Source organism: Sphaerodactylus townsendi, linkage group LG02 (genome assembly GCF_021028975.2).
Source record: "Sphaerodactylus townsendi isolate TG3544 linkage group LG02, MPM_Stown_v2.3, whole genome shotgun sequence".
NCBI lineage: Eukaryota > Metazoa > Chordata > Lepidosauria > Squamata > Sphaerodactylidae > Sphaerodactylus > Sphaerodactylus townsendi.
The window spans coordinates 31286102-31312466 of record NC_059426.1 but is presented as its reverse complement, the minus strand read 5'-3'; the positions used below and the strand labels follow the sequence as shown (position 1 = coordinate 31312466).

General features: G+C 43.6%; 1 protein-coding gene across 2 annotated transcripts in view; it reads right to left on the bottom strand.

Annotated features, from left to right (window-relative positions):
• ABCB11 (ATP binding cassette subfamily B member 11) overlaps window positions 1-26365 on the bottom strand; it is an 87687-nt gene that overhangs the window by 24485 nt on the left and 36837 nt on the right. Inside the window, exons 3-13 of one of the 2 annotated variants that reach the window (XM_048486031.1) lie at window positions 26225-26246; window positions 23164-23217; window positions 20869-20917; window positions 19947-20188; window positions 17323-17410; window positions 15380-15513; window positions 13416-13587; window positions 9740-9864; window positions 6621-6795; window positions 4268-4381; window positions 169-279 (exon numbers count right to left, since the gene is read on the bottom strand). In XM_048486031.1, coding sequence (XP_048341988.1) covers window positions 169-279; window positions 4268-4381; window positions 6621-6795; window positions 9740-9864; window positions 13416-13587; window positions 15380-15513; window positions 17323-17410; window positions 19947-20188; window positions 20869-20917; window positions 23164-23217; window positions 26225-26246 — 1286 coding nt within the window. The remainder of the gene's footprint in view (window positions 1-168; window positions 280-4267; window positions 4382-6620; window positions 6796-9739; window positions 9865-13415; window positions 13588-15379; window positions 15514-17322; window positions 17411-19946; window positions 20189-20868; window positions 20918-23163; window positions 23218-26224; window positions 26247-26365) is intronic. The other variant, XM_048486032.1, reaches the window with a different exon arrangement.

Here is a 26365-nt window from a genome sequence, read left to right as displayed (position 1 = left end):
GGGGACAGAACTAGATCTAGAACTAGATCTAGAACCAATCTAGATCTAGAACCAATCTAGAAATGGTGGATGAATTCTCAAACCTGGTGTCATCTTTATCCTGAAAAGGGTATGGTCCTGTGATCAACACCTGGAGATTGTGTTGCAACAGTAAGACTGACCACTTACCTTTACTTCAGGTCTAGATGGATAGTAGAATGTTACATTATGGAATTCAATTTCACCTCTAACTTTATCCAGCTTGTAGCCACTTTCTGACATGCAATCGATAGTGGGTTCCTAAGGGGAAATCAAGTATGTTATTTGATGGAGCTCTTAAAAGAAAAAAAATTCCACATGAAAGGGGCAGCACACACACCATGTTACAATCGTATTGTTTCCCTGGTCTGGCTGAGGAATTTCCTTTGCAGCAGATGTAGGGTTAATGTAAATCATGAGTCCAAAGTGATGGGATAGATGCTCAGTTTGTGCTAGCATATTTGCATGGGGAGATGTGGCAGAACAATGGAGGTATAGCTACAAAGAGCATCCAGGCATTCTCTAGAGCACAGGTGTCAAACTCACAGCCCTCCAGATGTTATGGACTACAATTCCCATCATCCCCTGCCAGCATGATGCTGGCATGGGATGATGGGAACTGTAGTCCATAACATCTGGAGGGCCGCGAGTTTGACACCTGTGCTCTAGAGGTTGTTGGTGTCATATACCAACTGAGAGATAACCTATGAGCTGTGAAATCCCCAGTACCAATTTTATCTCAACAACAAATATGCTAGGAACCATTAAGAAAACATTTGCAATGTGAGAGGAGAACTGGGTCCTTGAAACAGCCCTGGAGCATGCAGGATCTATTTGTGCAGGATCACAATGTCAAGCATAATGGAAAAAGCATAATGTTTTAATACATTTTTTAAAATTCTGCCATCACCTCCTACCATGCTACTGCCAACCAGATCTAATCTAACTGGTTCTGGAACAAACTACTGGTAGCTTGAAAAGAGACCTTGTTATGTACCTCACCTTTTGCAGGCCTGAGCACCCACCCAGAACAGTGGCCCATCAGAAACCTTCCCCATGAAATAAAAGGTCAGTTCATGATGGGGATAATAATACTAGCTTACTTCATGCTGAAAGTATTGCAGAAAAATATTATTTATGTGGAGGGCTTTGAACTCTGAATCGTGCTATGAAAATGCTAAGAACTATTATTATTTACTGAATAACTGATTTATGGCCCCATTCAAAAGGGAGGGGGTGAATCCGCCCGTGGGAGCAGTGTGCGGCCGCCCCAGCAGATTTGCCAGAGGCAGGGGTGTAACAAGGCAAACTGGAGCCCTGGGCAAAACCTGAGTTGGATGCCCCCCCATGGGTGGCCACTCCACCATGACAAAAAAATTTTTTTTGCACCAGGTCATTGGTGCCTGCAGGGGGTGCATTTTTAGACATATCGCCCCATCTCCTTAGCTCCCATTGGAAAGAATGGGGGATGGGGCACCCTTTTTGAGGGTCCATAACTTTGGCCCCCCTGAACCAAACTGCACCAAACTTGGGGGGTGCCATAAGGACAGTCTCCAAATGATACTCTGACATTTTGGTGCCAATACTTCCAAAAATGCGCCCCCTGCAGGAACATCCCAGAAATTTGCCCAAGAATCTTTGTTCTGCATTGAGTTTTCTGCATTGCTGTCAATGGGGATTGCAGGCTGCGGGGGAGGGGGGCATATTTCTGAAGTCACAGTCTCAAAATGTTCAGGGTCTCATCAGGAGACTGCTCTAGTGATACCCCCCAGGTTTGGTGCAGTTTGGTTCAGGGGGGCCAAAGTTATGGACCCTCAAATGTGTAGCCCCCATCTCCTATTAGCTCCCATTGGAACAATGGGGGATGGGGCACCCCCTTTGGGAGTCCATAACTTTGGACTCCCTGACCCAAACTGCACCAAATGTGGGGGGTATCATAAGGACAGTCTCCTGATGATACGCTGAAATTTTGGTGCTGCTAGCCTAAAAACTGCGCCCCCTGCAGGCCAAAAACAGAAAATCTCTAAAATACCCCCAAACGAACCCTGCACTTTTGGTGCCCCCCACAAGGTGATGCCCTGGGCAGCTGCCCACCTTGCCCAATGGGCATTACACCCCTGGCCAGAGGTGATTCCGCTGGTGTGCAGCTGCTGTGGCTCTCCCCGGCACTAGGATATAGTGCCAGATGCGCCACCAGCCTTCCAGTGCCCCTACCACCGCTGGCATAATGGGCGCAGGCCAGGGGCAAGGTTGGGAGAGGAGCCAACAGTAGTTCGGTTTCTCCGGGTCATTCATCACCTTATGCCAGCAGCCAGGACTTTAGACTTAAAACACCTACAAAGGTGCCGTAAATCTATTAAGCCCAATGGGGGGCTTCTCAGCAACAGGGAGGCTATTTTGCTTTGGAAGCCTGCCCACACAGCCGGGAAGCCCCTATGGGAGCAGCGGGGTGGTGTGGCCATGGCCCTGCAGCCAGCCACCTGGCTGCTTGGATGGGGCAGTTAAACTGCTTTAATAGTTGTCTGCTCTATAACCTGTTCCTGCTCACATAAGAAGTTTAGGGAGAGAGTAGCACATACAGTTGAAAATTCCAACTTGGGAAGTTTCTGGAGATGTGAGGGCAGTGCCTACAGAGGGTGACTTTTGGGAAGTGAAGGGAAGGGGAAGGGAAGGGAAGAAAGCTCAGAGGGAACTGATTGCCCTAGACCAGTGGTTCTCAACCTGTGGGTCGTGACCCCTTTGGGGGTCGAATGACCCTTTCACAGGGGTTGCCTAAGACCAACAGAAAACACATATTTCCAATGGTCTTAGGAACCGAGACACAAATAATATTATGGTTGGGGGTCACCACAACATGAGGAACTGTATTAAAGGGTCACAGCATTAGAAAGGTTGAGAACCACTGCCCTAGACTCTAGCAATCAAAAGACATTTTCTCCAGATGAACTGATCTCTGGAGTCCAGTTGTAATTCTGGAGGAACTTCAAGCCCCATCTGGAGGTTGCTAGCAGAGATGCAGACCTGGAACAGACATTATTAGCTCACAATGGTTCCTTCCGCACATGCAACATAATGCACTTTCAATCCACTTTCAGTGCACTTTGCAGCTGGATTTTACTGTGCGGAATAGCAAAATCCACTTGCAAACAATTGTGAAAGTGGATTGAAAGTGCATTATTCTGCAAGTGCGGAAGGGGCCCTAGTTCATGTGGCAAATGTCTCTTTGACAGGGCAATTTTAAGCACACTGAAGTCACCTATCTTACAAGAGTGTCATTCTGATTAGGACTGCACTGTTGATAGCTTAAACAGTATATTAAGTTCTTGATAGCATACAATTTTTCCCAATTTTCCTCTGCCAGTAGTGTGTTTTATACACATGTTTACAGTTTTAATATATTTTATCTTTGTAATCCTAAGCATCTCATTGACATTATGCTAGCCTATAGTGGTCCAGGATTGTAATCAACATTGAGTCAGTGATACAATTTTTTGTTCTCTATTTTCTCAGAGACGTAGCTCCAAGGGGACGGGGGGGGGGGGCGGGGGCGGCATGACACACCAAGCGCACACCCCTTTGGGGGCGTGATGAGGGCATTCTGGGGGCTTGGCGGGGGCATTCTGGGGTGGGGCAGAGCGTTCCGGGGTGGGGCAGGGGCAGAGGACACACTGGTGCACCAGGTGCTTCCCCCCTTGCTACGCCTCAGATTTACCTCTTGTAATTAAAAATCTTTTGGCTAAGTAAGGATTCAAAAGTAGACAAGTTCAGCTGGCTTCTACCAATGCTGCTCATTGGTGTTGATGGGACAACATGGAAAGATGTGCTGACCATTTTGACCTTGCTGTTCTGTTTCTACCCAGCATATTAACATTCCTCTTCAAGCCTCTGCCCTCATTTCATTCTTTAGACTTGAGTGCTGAAGAGCTGCAGCAGCTCAGCTCACGAAACCACTCAATTGCAAACAGCATGACTGGGCCTAATAGAGAAATATTAGGGATCGGTGATACTGTGAATATTCATCAGCTAATCATTTAAAAGCTTCACTCAGATGAATGCATTCTTTATTAATTCACTAGCAGGATGCTGCTTTGCTTTAATTTTGCAATCAATTCCCTTCTCCCCCTCCCTTAATCACCACATATTTCTCTTTCACTCTGTTGGTGGGAACGTAAAATACATAAAATGTATTAATATCCCCCCCCCCCGCAACAAAGCAAGGCTGGCAGCTGTGAAGCCATCTTTTACTCACTTTATCTATTGTCTCAAAGATGTTTGTTGCAGCCCCACGTCCAGTGGCAAAGGCCTCCAGACAAGGAGAAGCCTGGCCAAGATTTAAGGCACCGACTAGGACACCGAAGAAAACCTGAAAAGCATAAGGAATTCTGTTTCCCCCGGATCTTTTCTTTTAAAAATGATTCGACACAGAATCTAGATCATAATTGAAAGCCGTGGGAGTCATCAGGGACTATTTTTGAAACACAGGCAAATGCTTGGGCCTCATGAAAAATATTAAGGAGGGTACAGATGTGAATAAGATTGAAGAAGAGTCATTTTTTTCCACAGAAAACCATTAGAAGTGTGGAATGATCACGCACAAATAGAGGAGCCATTACAGATTTCACAGTGATAAGGAAAAGCAAGATTCACAGCACGGTTCAAGGCAGGGGTAGAGGACCGCTGCTATGCATTCTGAATAGCCGCACACCAGATCATTTTCCTCAGTATGCTGGGCTGGTTCACCAAGCAAACAACTGAGTAAGCTTGCCATTTGTCAGCCAGTGACTGGTAAACCCCTGCCCTCACACACCTAAACTCCCACCCTCAAAAAACTAAGAAGCTGGAGAAAAAAATGGCCATAAAATGGCCCCCATAGAGATACTTTAGGAATTTCACCATGTCTCTATGTTCTTGGCCACAGTGACTGAGGAAACTGCTAGAGCATAACCCAGACCTGACGTCACATCCACCCTAATTTTCACCCTTTCCCAGGCACCACTCTCAAAATATCCCAGCATTTTCTGAAGATGTGCTGGCAACCATACAGCTGACGCACAGGTTCTGGTAGTCTTGCTGGGACTGGTGATATAGAAGAAGAGGAGGAGGAGGAGTATGTTGAATGTATACCCCCCCCCCTTTCTCTTCTGTAAGGAGACTAAAAGGCGCTTACAAACTCCTTTTCCCTTCCTCTCCCCACAGCAGCACCTTGTGAGGTAGGTGGGGCTGAGAGAGTTCCAAAAAAATGTGACTAGCCCAAGGTCACCCAGTAGTAATGTAGGCGTGGGGAGACAAATCTGGTTCAACAGATAAGACTCAGCTGCTCAGGTGGAGGAGCAGGGAATCAAACCACATTAGAGTCTGTCTGCTCTTAACCACTATGCCATGCTGATGCAAATTATCACAAGCTAGACCCATTCAGCCCCTACTTGGGCCTGAGGCAGGGTTGCCTGGCTGTATCATAGAGCTTTTTGGTGATTGCTAGAGTTACCCTTGTCAATTGTCAGGAATTCTACAGCCAGAACTTCCTGTAAGTACCTCAGGCCTAATTTCTCTTTTAAATTTTTCTCTACAAAATGATCACAGACACACTCCTGTTGGGTTCCAGATTTCACCCACTGATCAGCCGAGCATCGACGGGCTGCAATTGGCTGGAGGTCTCTCACCATAAGCAGGCAAATGGCAACCCTAACCTGAGGTCTTGGCATTGCTGAGGTTTGACTGGATTCCAGTGTTTCCAGCCAAGTTGAGCCCTTGTCTCTTCCACACATTTGTTTGTCAGCAAACGAACATCATCACAAGTGGATTGGGTAGGGGGGCATTTGGTAGGGTGCTAATATTGTGGGTGCTAGTATTGGATAAGGGGGTTGTCGATCCATGGTGTAAAGTACAATTCTGAATATATTAAATATGACATTATAAAAAAGTGATTTCAAGAGCAATACTTGTTACATGTAGTCTTTCTTAAAAACTGTACAAATACTATCAACACAGGTAAACAAATCACCAATTTTAAGCAAAAAGATATGTTCCTCTGATCTGTATTAAAAACACCCATTAAATAACTTACAGTAATCAATCAGCCTATCTCATATGTGAGTTGGTCAGAAACATGAATACTTTTAAGGGTTGATCCCCTACTCTGAAATGTATACCCAGAGGCTGAACAAACAGGAAGCTCTACCTCCAGCTGCCCGGGCCCTGCGGGACCTTGGTGAATTCCGCAGGGCCTGTAAGACGGAGCTATTCCACTGAGCTTTTGGAGGGGCTGGCCACGGCTCTATTGCCCCCCATTGAAACCGGAACTAAGCTGCCTTTTCCATCTGGGTAGGGTCCTGATTCCATCCTGGGCCCTGCCTTCTCCTCCCTTCTCTTTTGGCCTTTAGACCAGGCGCCTGTGTGTGTTTTTTTACACAACCTTGTTGTTTAATTTGTATCTATTGTTTTAATTGCTGCTGAATTTTAATGAGTTAGATTTTATGTTATATTGATTTACTTCTTCTGGAAACAGTCAGTTGTGAGCCGCCTCGAGCCCTTCGGGGATGAGGCGGCCTATACATTTAATAAATCAAATCAAATCAAATCAAAAGACTTCAGAAAGCCATTACCTGTAACAGTGTGCCAGGAGAGTACTCCTCTTGCTCAAGGACAAGTTTTGAGCCATACCAAAAAGCCAGTGCATAACACATGAAAATAATAAAAAACACATAACCAGTGAAAAATCCCATGATGATTCCTTTTCTGATTCCCCAGGTCTGGGCGTAAATGAGGTTTCTATCATATCTGCAGAGGGGGAAGATAATAGAAATATTGGAAGATATTAAAATGGAAGGAATAAAACAACTTGAACCAATGTTTGACAGTGGATGCCAGTGCAAGGATCAATATATGTTGCATGAGAACGCTCTCACTTCTCGGGCTTAACCCTTGATCTCCATGCTTGGAAGACAGCTGGAAGTGCCACAAGTCCTGATTGACCCTCAGGCTGATGTAGTTGCTAGTGTAAGAACTGTGCAGAGTTAGGGACTACCCGAAAACATATGATACCTCAGATGCAGTGCCTAACTGGCACTAGTTACATTCAGAGGCATAGCAAGGGGGGAAAGCGCTTGGTGCACTGGTGCGTCCTCCGCCCCTGTCCCAAGCCTCCGCATCGCCTGCATCGGGTCTCCGGGTCCCCGCCTCTCCGCCACTCCCATGCCCCTGCCATGCCCCCGGAACGCCCTCGCCACACTCCCACAAGGGCGCGCACCCAGTGCGTTACCCACACCCATCCCCTTTGAAGCTACGCCTCTGGTTACATTTCATTCCATGTTGCCCTAGAGCAGGGGTGGCCAAACTGTCACATAATGTGCAGCTCATGGCTAGGGAGGCTGGTAAGTGGAGCGAGTCTCTCCCTCTCCCCACCTGTCTCCTGCTGTGCATGTCTGTGTCCCTGCTTGCATTGCCGTCCTTTCCTATGGGACAGGAGGCTGGAAGAGGTGGCTGGAGCCTGGGCACAGGGGTTGAAGGCGGATTTGCCCATTTTGCAGAAACTGATGCTGGGAGCTGACAGCAATTTATTTAAAAAAACTATTCTTCAGCTGTGAAGTGACTTGAGTTGGACCTGGACCAAGGGGACAGTGGTTTTCCTGGGAACAATTCAGACCAGGAAAACAACCTTCAAGGGTAACACGTAACTCCCTTCCACCCGAAATGCCAGCTAAGCGTACATTGGTGCAGAAGTTCCATCTTTGTGTGGTTTGAGAGTTAAGAAAAAGGCCAGGGCAATTAAAACACAGGGATGGGAATGGGTCCAAGGAGATGGGCAGCACATAGATGGAGATGTGAGTCGCTATCCACAGCAGGAATGTTTCAGAAGGTACATGTTTCACTTAAGAAAACCAGGAAGTGGAGCCCTTAGCAAGGACAAGGTATGACAGAACAACCCAGACAGCAAAAACAACCTTTTGTGCTTAGCATGCTGCCACAGTAACAAAACATTCCACGGCCAGCAGTGATTATCCCCCATCATTAGATTTTGATTGAAACTATGAGATGATGGCAGATCTTTTTGTTTAAAAACTAGTCTGTTCTAATCCTATTGAAGCGAGAATAGAATTTTAAAAAGGCATACTGTGCTTCACTAGGATCAATAGTATCTACAAAACTTGGATTGAGTTCAGCAGAGAGTTTCTGGGGATGGAAGTATTTTTGATTCTGGAGCACAACCTTCTTGCCTCCTGCGGTATCTGAAAATGCCCCCCCCCCTCCCTCCAAATACTGTCCTAGGAGTCATATTCGGTGGAGGGTATTTGAGGCTGCAGCAGGAAGGGCACAGTTAAGAAGTCATATTCAGTGGACAGAAATCATCATTTCCTGGAAAGGCTCCAGTGGAATGCTGTACTATCTGGATGTGCCAAGAGGAAAAGATAGACTGTCCCAACAAATTCCAGGGGCTGATCTTTGGTCAGCCCTGCCCACTAGTGGCATGAGAAGAGACTGCAGGCAAGCTGAGGACTCCCCCAAAGTAGACCTGGCCAAAGGTTATCCACACAACAGGCAGCCCAATCCACAGCCCCAGGCAGGGAGGCAGAAACCCCCCTCCCCAAAAAGCCCATTATTGGAAAGTCCTCTATAGAGCTTAATGGACTTACGTCATCCAAAAGGGTGGTGTAAGTCCAAGCCTTGAACTGTGGCATAACTGGCCACCAAGTCAGGATGGAAACTGACTAACATCAACTCCATCCCCAGCAACACCTTTGACTCCCACTGCACCAATGGGGCCCACAGCACAGAAGCACTGACATGGTGTCCAGTCTTGTATCTGAGGGACCGTCTCTCCATGTATTGCCCATCTAGGCCCCTCCGCTCATTGGAGGCAGACCTGCTGGTGATCCCTGGCCCCAGGGCGATCCAGCCGGCCTTTACAAGGGCCAGGACTTTTTCGGCCCTGGCCCCTACTTGGTGGAACAGGCTCCGGGGTGAAATTAAGACCCTGTGGGACTTACAGAGTTTCCACAGGGCCTGCAAAATGGACCTGTTCCACCAGGCATTTGACTTTTTGCCATATAATAAACATCTGGCCTCCTGCGGGTACAAGTAAGGGGGGGTGGGCTGAAGCCATCTGTAAGTAATAATGGTTCTTATTAATTGGATATTGGTTGTTGTTAATTGTTTTAATTGTTTTTATGGTTAATGTTGGATATTGCCCTGAGTCCTTCGGGAGAGGGTAGTATATAAATTTGATGAAATAAATAAATAAATGACAGGGTGTCTGCCCCTCCAACAGGCTAAGTTCCTTGGGGAGGCAAATCCACTGGCAAAAGCCTTCACTGCCTCCACAAGCCAATTCTCACCCCGTCCCTCTCTCCTGATTAAGAACATAAGAAAGAGCCTGCTGGATCAGACCAGAGTCCATCTAGTCCAGCACTCTGCTACTTGCAGTGGCCCACCAGGTGCCTTTGGGAGCTCACCTGCAGGATGTGAAAGCAATGGCCTTCTGCTGCTGCTGCTCCCGAGCACCTGGTCTGCTAAGGCATTTGCAATCTCAGATCAAGGAGGATCAAGATTGGTAGCCATAGATTGACTTCTCCTCCATAATAGGTGGTGTAAGATTGGGCCATAACACTCATTTTCTGTTGTCACAAATTATTTATACTGGTCTTTAGACCAAGACAAAGGTATAATAGCTTTGTATCATTTGCTGGTCTTAGGCATGTCACCCAAATGTAATAACTGAACTAACCTTTCCACTTCTTTTTGTTCTCCTCCAAAAGCAGCCACAGTTCGGATAGATGAGAGCACTTCATCAGCAACGGCACCAGCTTTGGCATAAGCTTTTAATTCTCGACCTGTGAGCTTTGCCACAGCCTGAAAACATCAGAAGAGTTAGTACATAAGTATATAAAGGGACCATTTATATAGTGCAGGTATATATGTTTCTCACTTACAATGCAATCCTAAGCAGTTAGACTCTTCTGAGCTCCTTGACTTCAATGTCTAGGATCAAACTGTTATTATTCTACTCAAAATCTTATGTGCTCAATTGTTTCTATGAAAGAAGTTCAATTTCTGGTTGGGATATAGCAAAGTTTAGGAGTGTTTTGGGACAACCTCATTGTAGTCCAATATCCCTCAAGGACTCTTGGCCTATATTGAAGCATTTTGATCTGCTCTCTTCCTCTGATGTTGGCAAAGTTTTTGTAGTTGTGAGATCTGCCACTTGCTCTCTGGACCCATGTCGTTCATGAAAGCCAGCTGTGAGGTGCTGCTCTCATAAAAAATCTTCTGGTGGGCCCTGGCCCCAAGGATGTGCATTTAGCCTCAACCAGAGCCAGGGGGTTCTCTGCCCTGGCTTCAGCCTGTTGGAACTCTCTGTCAGTTGACACCAGGACTCTGGAGTTCCACAGGGCCTGTAAGACAGAAATGTTTCACTGGGCCTTTGGTTGAGGCCACTTCTACATCCTGATGTCATCTCCAGCTTACCTAGAACAACAACTATAACAATTACAATAACAAAAGCAACTACAATGACTGATGCGTTGTCATTCAACATTATTTATTCCTTTCTGATTATGCCCGTGCACTGGCATAATGCCCATTGGGCAAGGTGGGCAGCTGCCCAGGGCATCACCTTGTGGGGGGCATCAAAATGCTGGGTTCGTTTTTGGGTATTTTTAGTGGTTTTCCATTTCTGGCCTGCAGGGGGTGCAGTTTTTAGGCTAGCGGCACCAAAATTTCAGCGTATCATCAAGAGACTGCCTTATGCTACCCCCCAAGTTTGGTGAGTTTGGTTCAGGGAGTCCAAAGTTATGGACTCCCAAAAGGGGTGCCCCATCCCCCATTGTTTCCAATGGGAGCTAATAGGAGATGGGAGCTACAGTTTTGAAGGTCCATAACTTTGGCCCCCCTGAACCAAACTGCACCAAACTTGGGGGGAATCATTAGGGCAGTCTCCTGATGAGACCCTGAAAGCTTTGAGACTGTGCCTTCAAAAATGTGCCCCCCAAGCCTGCAACCCCCATTGACAGCAATGCAGAAAACTCAATGCAGAACAAAGATTCTTGGGCAAATTTCAGGATGTTCTTGCAGGGAGGGTATTCTTGGATGTATCAGCACCAAAATTTCAGGGTATCATCTGGAGACTGTCATGATGGCACCCCCAAGGTTTGGTGAAGTTTGGTTCAGGGGGTCCAAAGTTATGGACCCTCAAAAGGGTAGCCCCATCTCCTTAGCAAATAATATGGGATGGGGTACCCCCTGGTGCTGATATGTCTAAAAACTTCACCCCCTGTAGGCACCAATGTCCTGGTGCAAAAAAAATTTGGTTGTGGTGGAGTGGCTGCCCATGGGGGGGGGGGCGGCATCCAACTCAGGTTTTGCCCAGGGCTACAGTTTGCCCAGGGCTGCCTCGTTACGCCCCTGTGCCCGTGCTCAAATAGTTTGAATGAAGATGCTAGTCCAAGATGGGCGAGGGTGGTTTAATAGATCTAATTTGCTCGTCATCCTGTGTTTTTAGAATAGTTGTTTAAATAGACCTTATATACTAGTAGAATTGTTTTTTAAATGCTTGCATACTGCCCCAAGCCCGACTTTGGTTGGGGAGGATGGGATATAAATTTTAAAAAATATAAAAATAAAAATCAAGGTGCTCTGCTCCAGCTCCAGCTGTTTAATAAAGGGGCACTTAAAGTTTCACAGGGGACATGTATAGGCAAGGATAACAGAAATGGTTGAAGGATTGCCTTTTCTAGCAATTAGTTCCAGAGAGGTCCCTCCACCCCACCCCCCACCCCCCCGTTAGGATACTGCAGCAAAACCAGCCGAAGATCTTGGTACACCTTAAAGACTAATACCTAGTCACACCTATTATGAATGGGCACCATGAAATCATGGCCGTTGGTTATTTTCACATGAGAAGGTTCAATAAAATACAAGCCAGGAAGAGCCAGATATCAGCAACTAAATTCTGCTGGAGATACCAAATGGAATAGACGAATGCCAGTCATAAAAAACCTGATCAGGGTTAGAAAGACGAGGGCGATGTATCAAAGGACCCAATTAGGAGAGTTTGGAGTATTTCTCCCAAGGGGCAGGATTTCTAACTCTGCACTGAAGGGGGGAGGGTTTCACCTAAGCTGTCAGAAGGTTTAAAAGGTGCAATTGTCCTTTGTTCTCGGTTCACATTTTGCCTGGTTGCTGTGATCTATGCTGGGACACATCTCCTCTGCAAAGTAGTAGTATGGATTTTGAGAATGTGTTGCTTCATCAAAGATAACTGTCTTGTAATATAACTCAGCTAGACTTATGTTTTCATTTATCTTTCCTTAGATCATTATCTGCTAGGCCTGATATCTATTTTCCATGTGGGTACGCTAATTTAATCTAGTCATAAAGCTTCTTTCCTGTTTAAGAGACCAAGCTGTGACTCAAATCTTATTCATGCTGAAAACCACTGTTACATGCTAAAATCATGTAGGCATTGGGGGGAGAGTTAAAGTAATTGGATGCTTTGCCCTTTGTACTCACTCAGAGGCAGCCTTGCCAGGCTTCCAAAGGCACTGGTTATGTGATAGACTGAATTTTATTTTCGGGGTGTGTGTGTGTGTGTGTGTGTGTGTGTGTGTGTGTGTGTGTGTGTGTGTGGCACTGAAGAGGAACATGGTTTTACATGCAGGCAAATATGCAGCATGCATGTGAAAACTTGCAGACTCAGGTCAGATTTGTTAACAATGGGCACAATAAATGGCTTTTATTCACTTAGATTAGGTAGCCATTTGTGCTTTGCCCAGTACTGTGACATTTTTCGATTTCTGTCTGATCTCAGGGCCCATAAGCCCTTTTCATACAACACAATAGCACCCTCAGGGAAGAGGCCCAGAGCTCTGGCTCATGTGCCTACAGAAGAGGCATCCAAGCAGGCTGTAGGTTTACACTCAAAATATACATGCCCATCTAAATGGGGGCATCATAAGATCCCTGAAAGTGGCAGTCCTAAACAGAGTTCCATAATTCTAAGCCCAGGGACTTCAATGGATTTAGGAGGATGTATCTCTGCATAGAATTGCCCTATAAATCCAGAGCCTAAAGTTGTTTTACTGCATCACTGATTGAGGGGAATGAATACAACAGATTGAGGGGAGTGATTACTGATTACAGACTTCCTACCAGACTATGCGTATTCAGCCTGTTCCACCGGGGTAAAAAAAATACACGTGGGGTTCAGTATTAATCCAATGACCTGTAGTAAACAATCTATGGAGTTGTGGTGTTGTGTGGTTTCTGGGCTATGGAGTTGTCCTGAATCTATGGAGTTGTCCTGAATTTCTGTCATGGTCACCAACTTCAAAAACTCGACCCTACTTCTCAATCCTTACAGCATCACTAAAATCATATAGAAATGAACAGCATCAATTCCTCACCAGGCCAATTATTCCAGCTCCAATCCCAATTAGTGGACTGACGGCAATGATGACCAAAGTCAGCTTCCAGCCACTGACAAATCCTAACAGGAATCCACAAATAAAGGTGGTAAAGCGCTGGATAAAGATTGCGACTTGGTCGGCAATAGCATCATTTATTTTATTAACGTCGCTGTGAAGAACAAGAAAAGTTGAAGAAGCAGGTACACTTTGCCTTAATTACAATTCAAAACGATCATTAGTTTTTATGTTCTTTTCTGTGTTGAAGATACATTTCTGGGTTGAAGGTACATTTCTTTGTCTGTGGTCAATTGTTTTACTGGGCAGGAGTTACATGGTAGTCCCTGGGGTTTCCAGGACAGATGTTTTGTGCTGTGTATCTTCCCCCGCCAGTGACTGTACTATATTCAGCTTTTACCTGATACCAATTCAGTGATTGCACTATATTCAGACACTGCTTTTGGAAATAGGTCATTCCAAGTTTTAGCATTCCACTTGATAAGAGAGATTACAACAAGGAAGCCTTTTTACAGCTCTTCATCTTGCTGCTCAGGTGTCCCTGCTTGGGGTGGACTGTAGCTCAGTGGTAGGACATCTGCTTTGCATGCAGAAAATCCCAGGATTGACCTAGAGCATCTTCAGTTAAAAAAGGATCTGGTACTAGGTCATGCAAAATGCATTTATTTATGCATTGAAATATTTACATTTCACCTTTCCTCATGGCTCAAGGTTGCTTAATAACTAAAACATTACAGTGTGAAGCCATCGGGATAAAATCCCAGACCCCCTCTTCCTCCTCACAAAAAATGCTTACAGTCTACACCCCATTAAAAGTTTGTGGTGAATAAAATGGTCTCCTGAAGCTATCCAGTGATGGTGACCTCCTCCCCTCTCAGGGAGCCCATTCCACAAAGTGGGAGCTACAGTGGAAAAGGCATGTGCCAGGTAATGCATCTTCAGTGGAGAGGCGAGAAACCTTAGTTGGTGCATGGAAACAAACAGAAGGAGACAGATCTTCAAATAGGTGGGTCCTAAGTGTTAAAGTGCTTGTAACTAGTACCTTGAACTGGACTTGGAAACAAACTGACATCCAATACAGCTGTTTTAAGATGGATGGAATATGTTCCCACTTGCTAGCCCCTTATAATAATCAAGCTACTCCTTTCTGAATAAGCTGCAGGTTCCAGATTGTCTTCAAGGACAGCTCCTTACTCTGAAACCATGGAGATCCTCTGCCAGTAATAGTAGATAATATTGGCCTTCATTTATTTGTTTGTTAATCTGTTGCTCACCTTTCTGTTCTAAAACACCCCCCAAGGTAGCTAACATAATAAAACTTCCTAATACAATACCAACATCAAAAGTCAATCAGTCATTAAAAGCCACAACCAGAATTCAACACCTTTTGCTGGTGAGTTTCTAGAGGGTGGGAGTGAGCAGGTAGGAAAGTTCACCCCTGATTGACTAATTCACCTCAGTGGTCTGACTCAGTATAAAACAACTTCATGTACGTGTTCCCTATGTGGAAAATGGCCAAGTGGAAAGGCAAATTATCTGAGTGCCTTATTGTTTCCACCTTCTCATTGCCCACAAGACTGAAGCTGACCTTCCCTATAACTCCAGAGCCTATGCTTACATATTTACTGACATACAGTGGCCATTTTGACCTTTATATACAAAAATGAAATCATGATTCTAGTCCAGCAGCACTATCTTTATTCAAAGTTGTTGCCAACATTTGCTTAACTACAAGACTGGTGACAATAGCTGCATTTTACCCTCTGTCCAGTGGACAGATTGTCCTTGTATGCAGTCAAACTCGAGTCCAACTCTGGTAAAAATAAATAACCAACAGTAGCTTTTTCTTCTACCTTATGCAGATTTTTTGGTCATGCTGTGCCCCCCCCCCCCCCTCCAAACATGCCATCGTATACTGCTCGGAATGGACATCTCAGGTTACTCACTCAGAAATTCGTGTATTGAGTTCCCCTACTGATGTGCAATCAAACCAACCTATATCCATCCTCATGACTTTCCTAAAATAGGCTTTTCTGATTTTTTGTATCTGTCGAGCAGCTGCTGTTACCCATAAGCAAATCTGAAAAAAAAAGTGAGGAGAGCAAGGGTAAAAACACACACAATGAAGATGGGGGGCAGCTACCCATCAACTGCTAAAAGATATAATTGAAAGTGGCAATGGAACCAACTAGCATAATATATCCCAGTTGCCAGTCTATTTGCCACTGATTTTATGTCTTCCAGGATATCTCTGCACTTGTGTCATACATGGATTAAAGAATCCTCTTCAGCTATACTACATTGGCAGATATACCCAGGACATTAATATGATTACATCCGATCAATATATCTAATTTTCGGTGTGGTCCCATCTGTGGAGTCATAAATCCAGAGACTGGGGACATGGGCAAACCACACAAGTCTTTCTATAAACCTGGTGTCTGATTCTAAGGAAGTATTTTATGCCAGTGACATTCACTCTACGGATCGCAGAGTGCCTCATTTGCTGTTGCTGTTAACTGAAAGAGACATGTTATCAGTATACATCCTGTATGCCATCCCAAAGATAAGTGAATGACAGTGAATGAACATGTGCTCTTTGCAGAGGTTCAACCAGTCAAGAACTTGTTACTATATAGGTTCATGCAAAGGCAACACCTCAGACAGTTAAGAGGCAGAGGAAGATTGCGCCTACTTTCCATATTTCTAACTGACCCTTTATCTCGACCTGTTGTAAGTTAATTGTATCTTATCCTGTATATGAACTTTAGTTTGTGCCACGAGTTCAGTGTACAAAGAATGTCTCAATCCCCCACCCATCACCAAAATCCAGCTCAAACGTTATTTGAAAACAAGTCAAATGACTTGCCTACATCATGGGCTCCCCCATGGACCCTGGAATCCCCCCCCCCCCCATATTTCCCCAAACTACCCCAGTGACTCTGATTTGGTGAAGAAACAATGGTTAAATGCTGATTCCATATTAAGGATTGTATTTGGGCGTCTTAGTTGATAGTTCCATGGGAATGTCAACTCAATGCATGGCAGCTGTGAAAAAGGCAAACTCTATGCTGGGGATAATTAGGAAAGGAGTTGATAATAAAACTGCAAGGATTGTCATGCCCTTATATAAAGCAGTGCTGCGACCGCACTTGGAGTACTGTGTTCAGTTCTGGTCGCCACATCTCAAAAAGGATATCGAAGAGATAGAAAAAGTGCAGAGAAGGGCAACGAGGATGATTGAAGGATTGGAGCACCTTCCTTATGAGGAGAGGCTGCAGTGTTTGGGACTCTTTAGTTTGGAGAGGAGACGTCTGAGGGGGGATATGATTGAAGTCTATAAAATTATGCATGGGGTAGAAAATGTTGACAGAGAGAAATTTTTCTCTCTTTCTCACAATACTAGAACCAGGGGGCATTCATTGAAAATGCTGGGGGGAAGAATTATGACTAATAAAAGGAAACACTTCTTCACGCAACGCAGATTATTGGTGTTTGGAATATGCTGCCACAGGAGGTGGTGATGGCCACTAACCTGGATAGCTTTAAAAAGGGCTTGGACAGATTTATGGAGGAGAAGTCAATCTATGGCTACCAATCTTGATCCTCCTTGATCTCAGATTGCAAATGCCTTAGCAGACCAGGTGCTCAGGAGCAGCAGCAGCAGAAGGCCCTTGCTTTCACATCCTGCATGTGAGCTCCCAAAGACACCTGGTGGGCCACTGCAAAGTAGCAGAATGCTGGACTAGATGGACTCTGATCTGATCCACCAGGCTATTTCTTATGTTCTTATGTTCTTATGTATTAGGATACCAATCATATGATGTATAGAAAATCGTTTACATTATTTTTCTGTTATGGATAATAATATGGGTAAGAGAATACTGACTTGGACATATCCAAGGAGAAGAACTGCACAGCCGATTCCTGCATAGTAACTTGCAAACAAGGTCATTTCCCATTCAATATCCAGCAACCTATTTTTTTTAAACAAAAGAGCATTAAACAGTATTGTTACCAATTCCCAAGAATACTTCTACTTGAAAGTCTATTTTGGTTTCGTGCTAATAGAACTCTCTACATAAAGACAAATGATTTAATGACTGAACATGAATATTTCTGACCTTGGTGAATCAGACAATCTTGTGTCTAGGCATCGGAATGAAAACCAATTATTTGAATAAAAGGAACCTTTCATCCTTACCGGCACATATATCCATATTATTCTTTCACTCCATAAATGTGCAAGAAAAGAGATTAGGTGCAGGAAAAGAGTTTCCACGTAAACATTAGGAAGAACTGACTGTCGAGGCTGTGCAACAGTGGGATTCACTACCTTGGAGAGTGGTGGAGTCTCCTTCTTTGGAGGTTTTTAAACAGAGGCTGGATGAACATATGTCAGGAGTACTTTGTGTGTTCCTGCATGGCAGGGAGTTGGACTTGATGCCCCTTGTGGTTTCTTCCAACTCTATGATTCTATGTTTGAATATAGATTTAGAGGAGATGGAAGAGTACAAGATGAGAGAATTAAAGAAAACATAGCCACCATTTTGTGCATAAAGGAGCAGAGCACATATTTTGCAGCTGCACAGCATGCAAATGCATACTTTGGAAAATCTGGTTTTCAGGTAGCAGGTGGCCTAGTTGGAAAATATATGCTTTGCCCAGCACTCATAAAATGGTGACTGCATGTTCCACAAAATTTTGTTTGGATGTACCACATTCCAATGTACAAACAAGGAGCACCAGAAATTTAACACCTGGATATCACTTGGAGACAATTAGGTACTTCAAAAGAACCTAATTGTTCAGGACTGTTAAGAAAAAAAATAAAATAATTTTGTGAACTCAAATAAAAAAACCAAATTGAAAATGGTTTGGGGTGCAAGTAAAACATTTATTAGAGGTCATTTAATACAACATTTATATTTGGACTTAAGAAAAAGAGACAACAGAAAGCACAAAATATCTTGGAGGAGATTAAAAGAAAAGAGGGTTACTTAAAAAGGTCCAAGAGGTAGGAATAATTTGTAGCAAATAAGAATGTTATCACAACAGTCATCTATGTTAACAGTAAGAGAAAGATTAATCAAACTGAAATATGTAAGGCAAAATAATTTTGAATTTGCAAACAAACCAGGAAAATAGTTAGCACATAAACTGAGAAAAGGGAGAGAAAAGAAAATGATACTGAAATTACAAGGAGACAAGGCTCTCGCAGATAATGTGACCATTCAAAAGACATTTTATATTATGCAAATGTATATAAAGGTCAAGAGCTTCCACTGATAAAAATAGAGGAATACCTTAGAAAGAAAAAGCTTACCTAAGATGATAGAAGAGCAGAGATTTACAAATGGTACTATAATAATAAGAGAAGTGGTGGATTCTATTAAAAACTTGAACCAGGAATGGTTCCTGGTCCTGATGGTTTATCAAGACTATATTATAAGTGTGTTGAGGATGGAATTATACAACCTCTACAAAATACAATGAACTCTATTTTGCAAGAAGGAAGGATGCCAGAGTCATGGAAAGAGGTCAATATTACTTTAATCTCAAAGAAGGACAAGATTTAATGTGGACAAGAAACAATAGTCCAGTGATTCCCAAATGTTTTCAGGCTGTTGCCCCCTTAGCTCCCAGGCTACATCCCTAGTGCCCCCCAGCCCCCCCCCCCCCCCACAAACATACGAACACACAACTCTTCCTTGGTATGTCTTCTAACATTGTAAACACATGTATGTATTTCACAAATAAAATATGACCTAGTAAAAATAAATCAATGTATCGGGTTGTTTTAACAATATGAAAGGGCATTGGAAGGAGAGAGAGAGAGAGAGTTATGGCTGCTTTGGCCTTTTGCCATTACCAACTGAAGAACTGCAACCTCAGAAGCCAAAGGAACGGTACTTTGAAGTACCGTTGTGGGGAGAATACATATAATAGTTCCAATTGTCAAAAGATTAGGATAATTGCTGGAAGACAGGGCAATTAAGAGAGAAGAAACTATAGAATTTCAGTTTTGATTCCTGCTGGCTAAAGCTGGCAGCAAGCTGAGCATAAGCTGACTGGAGTAGAGAGGGTTTGGGGTATGGTTTTATGAAAGTGAGCAATTATCAGCAGATGCATAAGTAGCAACACCTCCAGTTCTGGAGAGATGGCAATATACTTTTTTTTCAACCTGCTGGACACTGCATGTAGCAGCCTGAGTAGCCCTGGGCTAAGCTTGTCAGAGCTTGGAAGCTAAGCAGGGTTGGGCATGGTTAATGTTTGGTCAGAGAACCTCCAAGGAAGAGGCAGAAATGACAAACCACCTCTGCTCATCTGTTGCCTTGAAGACCCAACGACTTGATGACTCTTCACTATATAATTATCATTAGACACTACATGGCCAAGTGCTGTTCTCACTGAAGGTATGTATTGGTGGCAAATAAAAGACTGCAAATCCAGCGCCCATTTTGTTCAGTAAGACAGTAACAAGAAACTTGAAGCAGGATTATGCACACTTACCCACAACTTATCGTTCTGTTACTTTCATTTTGCAGATAGGAACCACTGATCCACACTATGGTGTTATTCATGCATGTTTTGTTTGGGTCTCCAAGTTCTTGTTTTTCAATGTCATACTGTATAAACGTGTCTGTCATGGCCCCAAAGACAAGCAACATGCCTGGCTGGGCTGCTCCGTGAAGAATAGCACAGATACTACCCAAAGCCATCATCATCGTCTCGGAAGTAGAAGCAAATCTAAACTAATGTGGGGAGAAGGTACAGAGAGTTCACAAGGGATTGTTGTTTTTTGGTTTTGGGGGTTTTTTTTTTTGCATTATTTATTTATGCATTAATGGACTATTTATCCCCCCCTCCCCCCAAAAAAAATAATGTAGAGCTTCAGAATTCCTTTCTGTGATGACAACTGAGCACTGCATATGCCCAAGACAACCTTCTAAAATTTCCAAAATACAGAGTAACTGCAACACACACCTATAGATCAGTAGTTCAGAAAATGGGTGAGATATCACCCATTTTCAGAACCACTGATCTATAGATGTGTGTTGCTGTTAGGTGTGTGTTGCTGTTTTTATATATATATATATATATTATTTTATTTATATATATATATATATTAAACGTGTGTGTGTGTGTGTGTGTGTGTGTGTGTGTGCCCTGAACCCTTCTGATACACTCCATATATACATACAATATATATATATATATATACACACACACACAATACATATACACAATATATATTGTATATACAATATATATACAATATTGTATATACAATATATTGTATATACAATATATATACAATATATATATTGTATACAATACAATATACATACAATATATATATATATATATATTGTAGTGGGATTGTACTGTCACACAATATATCAGAAATACTAAAAACCAAGAATTTTATTACCAGCTGGAAGAAGCCAATTCGAATAGTATCTTTTTCTTTGTCTGATGTCCTTTGAAGAAAACAAAATACATGGAATTATGGGTTTCTTTTTCTTTTTCAGATAAACTAGTATCTCTACTTGTCCCTGATGATGGCATTTCTTCATGGAACTAAATCTAGCCAGTACCAGGCCTGGTGTCCTCTCCCATAGATTAGCTTTCTCATTCCAATCTACTTTTCAAGGAATCGCTAGGGCCCTCGGCATCCAGTGAGTTGCTTGTATATTTAACTTTCCTAGTCTTCCAGGTGGCAGTCCTGAGAAGTCAAACTCCTTAAACCTCTTAATCAATATTTCAGGGAAAGAAACACGCTTTATTTGAACCTCTAACCTCATAGATCAGGGTGGGCAATTTGTTTGGCCTGACCACCACATCTGGCTCTATTCATTTTTGAGGACAGTTCTTCCTGCACAGCCATGCTGGTGCTGGAACCAAGGAAAACTGGAGCCCAACTTGGAGCCCTTAAAAGACAGATGAAGCATTCTCTTCCATTCTACTGTTCTTCATGAATCTTCATGGCACTTGGCCCTCAGGCTGTTATACTGAGATTTCGAGACCACTGCCACCATCTGGAAGACCAGTGCTCCCAACAAATAAGGAACTTGAGGGCTAGATGAAACACCTCCACAGACCAAATATGTTCACTGGACAGTAATTTGCCCACTTTTATCATAGATACTGACTGGCTTAAAAAAGCACATGTGCAAATATAATATACTAGAACCCCCTTGTCAGTCCCTTCCATATACTATCTCCTTGCCCCTACTGCTCCCCCCCCCCATTTGCGCAAGCTCTCTTCCGGGCCTTGCTGCTGCCTGCTCCTGGTTCTTCTCCCACCCTCCCAGTCCCCATGTCCAGTCCTCCCCCTTCAGCAAATGCAACACTCACCACAGATCTCTGTGGTCATTTTACAGTTGCTTGGCAACCCCAAACAACATCATTGAGGCCTCCTGTCTCAGAAACAGTATAATATTGAACCTGATGAGTTTACGGGCTGTTTCAATACATAGGACTAACGGATGAGAGCTCTGTCAGAATTAATGTATTATGTTACAGTACAGTGCCTATCAGAGGCGTACTGAAAGAAAATGGTGCCTGGGGCAACCTTATTTTTGCACACACACCCTGTGCCCACTCTGGGCCTCCGATAGAGGGGGAGGCAACCAGCGCCAGGCTGGGACCCCGCAGGGCACCCTCAGCAGGCTGCTGTCAGGCTGGGTCCCCCACCTTCATCGGAGGCTGCATACCTGCCTGAGGGACATGTGCAGGCTCCTTGATCATGGCTTGATCATGTGGGGGTGTGATTTTGCACCCCCCACAGGATCAAATGGGTGGTGCCAGGGGACATGTGATTCCACATGTTCCTCTGGCAGGTACGCCCCTGGTGCCTGTACAGATGCAAACACTGCATCTATGATGCTGGATATTTGTTAATCATGCACATACTTTTTATCTTTTAGATTTTTCACATGTCTCCTACCCCTGTAGACAAGTTTTGATCTACACAGTGGGGTCATGAGGATTGCATGATTCGTTGTTTTTTTCAAATTTTCAGATGCATGATTAGTTTTTCTTTCTTCAAATTTTCATAAGAAGCTGCTTTTGACATCTTAAAGAACTGCCACTATATCATGAGCCATAGAAGCAATCATACTTCAGTCCCATTCTGTGCCTCAAGAAGGATCCTGATGTGTAAGAGAAGAAAGAGACCTGGCAAAACTAGAGAAGGGAACTGAGGTTCTGAGAAACTTGTACTAGGTTAAATCCCATTATCACTACTTAACAAGGCTCAGGTGACGTCAAAGATCTTGACTTGAGATCCTAAGGTCCTGATGCCAATTACAGTAGGCAATACTGACCTTGATAGACCAATGGTTTAACTTTGTATGACAGTTCAGGAGAAAACAATTTTACTACACTTCTGCACTAGAGCAATGCTGAGGAAGCTGGTGAGTGGCAAAATTCTTCTCATTATTAATCAGGAAGGTGTATATTACTATCAAGCAGTTACAAGCACACCACAATTGCTGGCATTCATTCAGCAGCCTGAAAGATGGGTTATGTTCAGGACTCCATGCAGTATGCAAAGCAAGACGTTTTTAGGTCCAGAAAGATACCCAAAGTAGAAGGGAGGCACCTTCAGGGGTATGATAATTTAGTATTTTTGAAGTGGCCTGTTAAAATGTCTTAATCTGCAGCAAATCTTTGAATGAATCTGAGAATTCTTATCAGTGTGCTAGAAGACTATTTGACTTACTTGTCCTCCTTTGCATTATCCACCACATCACTCTCTTTTTTGTTGTAGAAATACCTGTAAAAATCAAGAGATTCCTATTTGATCTCTCTTACTGTGTCTGATTCTGGGCCCTGCATTGCCCCTTGAATTTTATCCTGCTCTCCCTTTAAGGACCTCAAGGCTTTCACTTCCCATTGTCCTCCTCATCCTAGGAAGTAGGTTAGATAAGACCAAATGGGTAGCCAAAGATCATATGGTTGTTGGCAAGATCATGTCAGTCTGAATCCACCACACTATCATAATTGGTCTATCTATCAAATGTATTATCTTGGAGCTACTATATCTCAGGTTGAACTCATTATGTTAGTGGGGCATAGTGGTTAGAATGTCAACAATAGAAATGCAGATCTTTGGTAGACGAATGGGACACTGGGGGGGTCAAAGCAGGGGATAAAATGTACATAGAGAAAGCCACACATGCCACCATGAGCTCTTTGAAGGAAGACCAGGATAAAATATAACTAACTCATATTCACTGAATTGCTGGGCTTTTTCAAGGAGACCAGCAAAGGGGTACAGAACAGAGTTGAGCCAAGGTGACACGTTACATGAACAGAACTTAGCTGGACTTGTACTCCATAGTAGGAGTTTTCGAAATCCAGCTGTGTACCAAGGAGTCATAGAATTCCTCAGGAAATTAGGAATAAGTTCTCACTAAGCATATCAGTTGATAGCAAAAGCTTTTCCAAACAAGAGCTTGCCCATTACTACTGATCTTTACCTAGAATGTGCAGCTGCAGGTCAGGGGTGGAGCAAGGGGGAACTGCACCCAGGACACGTGCGTTCCCCGCACTCCTGCCATGCTCACACCATGCCCAGGAACGCCCCGGCCACGCCCCTGAACTGATGCACGCCCAGGGCATTGCGCCCCCTGTCCCATTCGCGCTACGCCACTGCTGTAGGTGAATCTTGGTGCACACTCTCACTATACAGAAAACCCTTCCAGCTTAGATGAGAAGCATAACAGTAGGGCTGCCATCTGTAGCGATCCAGAACAATGAACCCACTGTGACAGCATATGAAAATGAACCAGGTATTTTGTGAAAATTACTGATCTTTTAGTGTGTTAAATCTAAGTTTCCTCTTGCAGTTATAAGTGCATTCCTTCTATTTCTGCAATAAAGAAATCAGGAAAGTCCCCCTGAAATGGAGAACAGGAGCATACTCAAAATAATCTGCAACACACAGGGGTTCCATGAAAGAGAAATTAATTAGCAATGATTCCCTGAAGATACGAGCATTTAAAACCATGACATTTCTTTACTTAACCGAATGTTTAATCTGGCCTATCCCACTTTGTCTCTTGTAGATAACTGGATGGGAACTAGAGAGGTTACCGGAGATGGGAACTAGACAGGATTACTGGAGATAAACTTTAAGAAATTTTGAGTAGACAACTTGATAGCGGAGCCAGGAGAGAATCCCGCTCCTGGACTATGTCTGAATTAAAACGATTGGAGGATTTATTCCGTTTTGTATTTGTTTAGGTAGAAACTGATTTGTATTAGGTAGAAATAGGATTTGTAAGTTTCCCTGTATTTGTGATTGTATGGAACCTCCTTGGCCCAAGGCAGAGAGCCATCTCTGCCCCACCCGGACCCTTCCCATTCACGTGTAAAAGTCTCCTGATGCACGCGGACAAAGGGAAACCCCTCGGCCGAAGCTGCCTCTGCCCTGCCTAATCTCGTCAGCAGGCAGATAAGGGGACTCACGTCATCGCTCTTTGCTTCCTGACCCCAGACACCTGGAGAAAACCTTTGTGTGTCCCCCGTCAGTGGACACGTCATCGCCTCGCCCTGCTCTGGCACGAAACTTGAGAAGGGGATGCCTATCGGACACTGATTGGTTCCTGCATGTTGCAAATGAATGATTGGTTGTTTTGAATTTTGTTACTGAATGGTGGTGGGCTGTCTTTGGTTCTCCTGGGCCCCCGACGGGAGAAAGTGTACTTAAGGGGTTGCAAGGCTGCTAGGCAGCGCAGTGTTTTGTGCGGAAGGGAGGTGCTGACACTTAGGTCAGCATCTCAATAAATCACTTTTATTTATCCAAGCCTTGTCGGGTCTTGCTTGGGTTCCTGGGCGCTGCCGAGAGCGGGATACCTCTGGAATGGAAAGTGTTATCCTGAGCAGCGCGGTAACAAACTGAACAAGCAAATGTCCAAGGTATACAATTTCAGGATGCTAAAATACATTTTCATTCTCAAATTAAATTGGCAGCATTGCCGTTGTGACCACAGGCAGGCATTATGCTTTTGACAACAGCAGTCTCCAGGGAGTCTCAGCTGAAGCTGCCGACAGGTTCTTTGCCAGCTAGTGACTCCCTTGAAAACTCCATTTAAATTGTATTTTCTATTCTGATGTTTGCTTTGAATCAAAATTTGGCAACAGCCAGTTTCAAGTCAGATCATTAAAAATATGATGGAATGCAATGCAGTGAGTCATCTTTGCTCTCCCTTCCAACATATAGGAGTATATCCTCAAAACACTGCTTCCACCTTTATTTATAGATTACCCCCATCAACAAATGGGTAAAGTAGCCAGCTTTCTAATCCAAGTGGGCTGTTTTATATATTACAGCTCAGAATAGAGTTCCCAGAGTTATGTAACAGGAGAGTTTTTCATTACATCCTGTTTAATTGTTTTCTGTTCACTAGATTACAGTCAATTTCAACTGATTTGCTGGAAGTCAGTTTCATACTTTGGAGAGAAAGAGACCATTGTGGGGGAAATCTGTACACAGAATTTTTAATGATACACCCCATGAGCTTGTGAATAAATGCCACCTGAATAATAATAAGGGTTGGTTGAAATTGTGGCAGTTTTCTCTTTCATTGTTGTGTTAATTACTCTGATAGGTTCTAAATGTTTGCTTCACTGACATTAGTTGCATAACATGCTAAATTAGGAAACTGCTGAATTTTCAATATCACAAACTCATCCGTGCCAGCAGATCACAAAATTCATTTTCTGAAAATATAGCCAAGTATTGAGCCTGTAAATGAGTGAATGTCTACGTTACTTACTCTGACTTGCAAATGCCATTATCTGTTGAGAAATATGAACATACAATTCCATTAACAGTAAAGATAAATATAAGTTCACAAGTTTGTGCACGCAGACATAAATACACATCATGCATATGTAGAAGTAACGGAGAGATAATC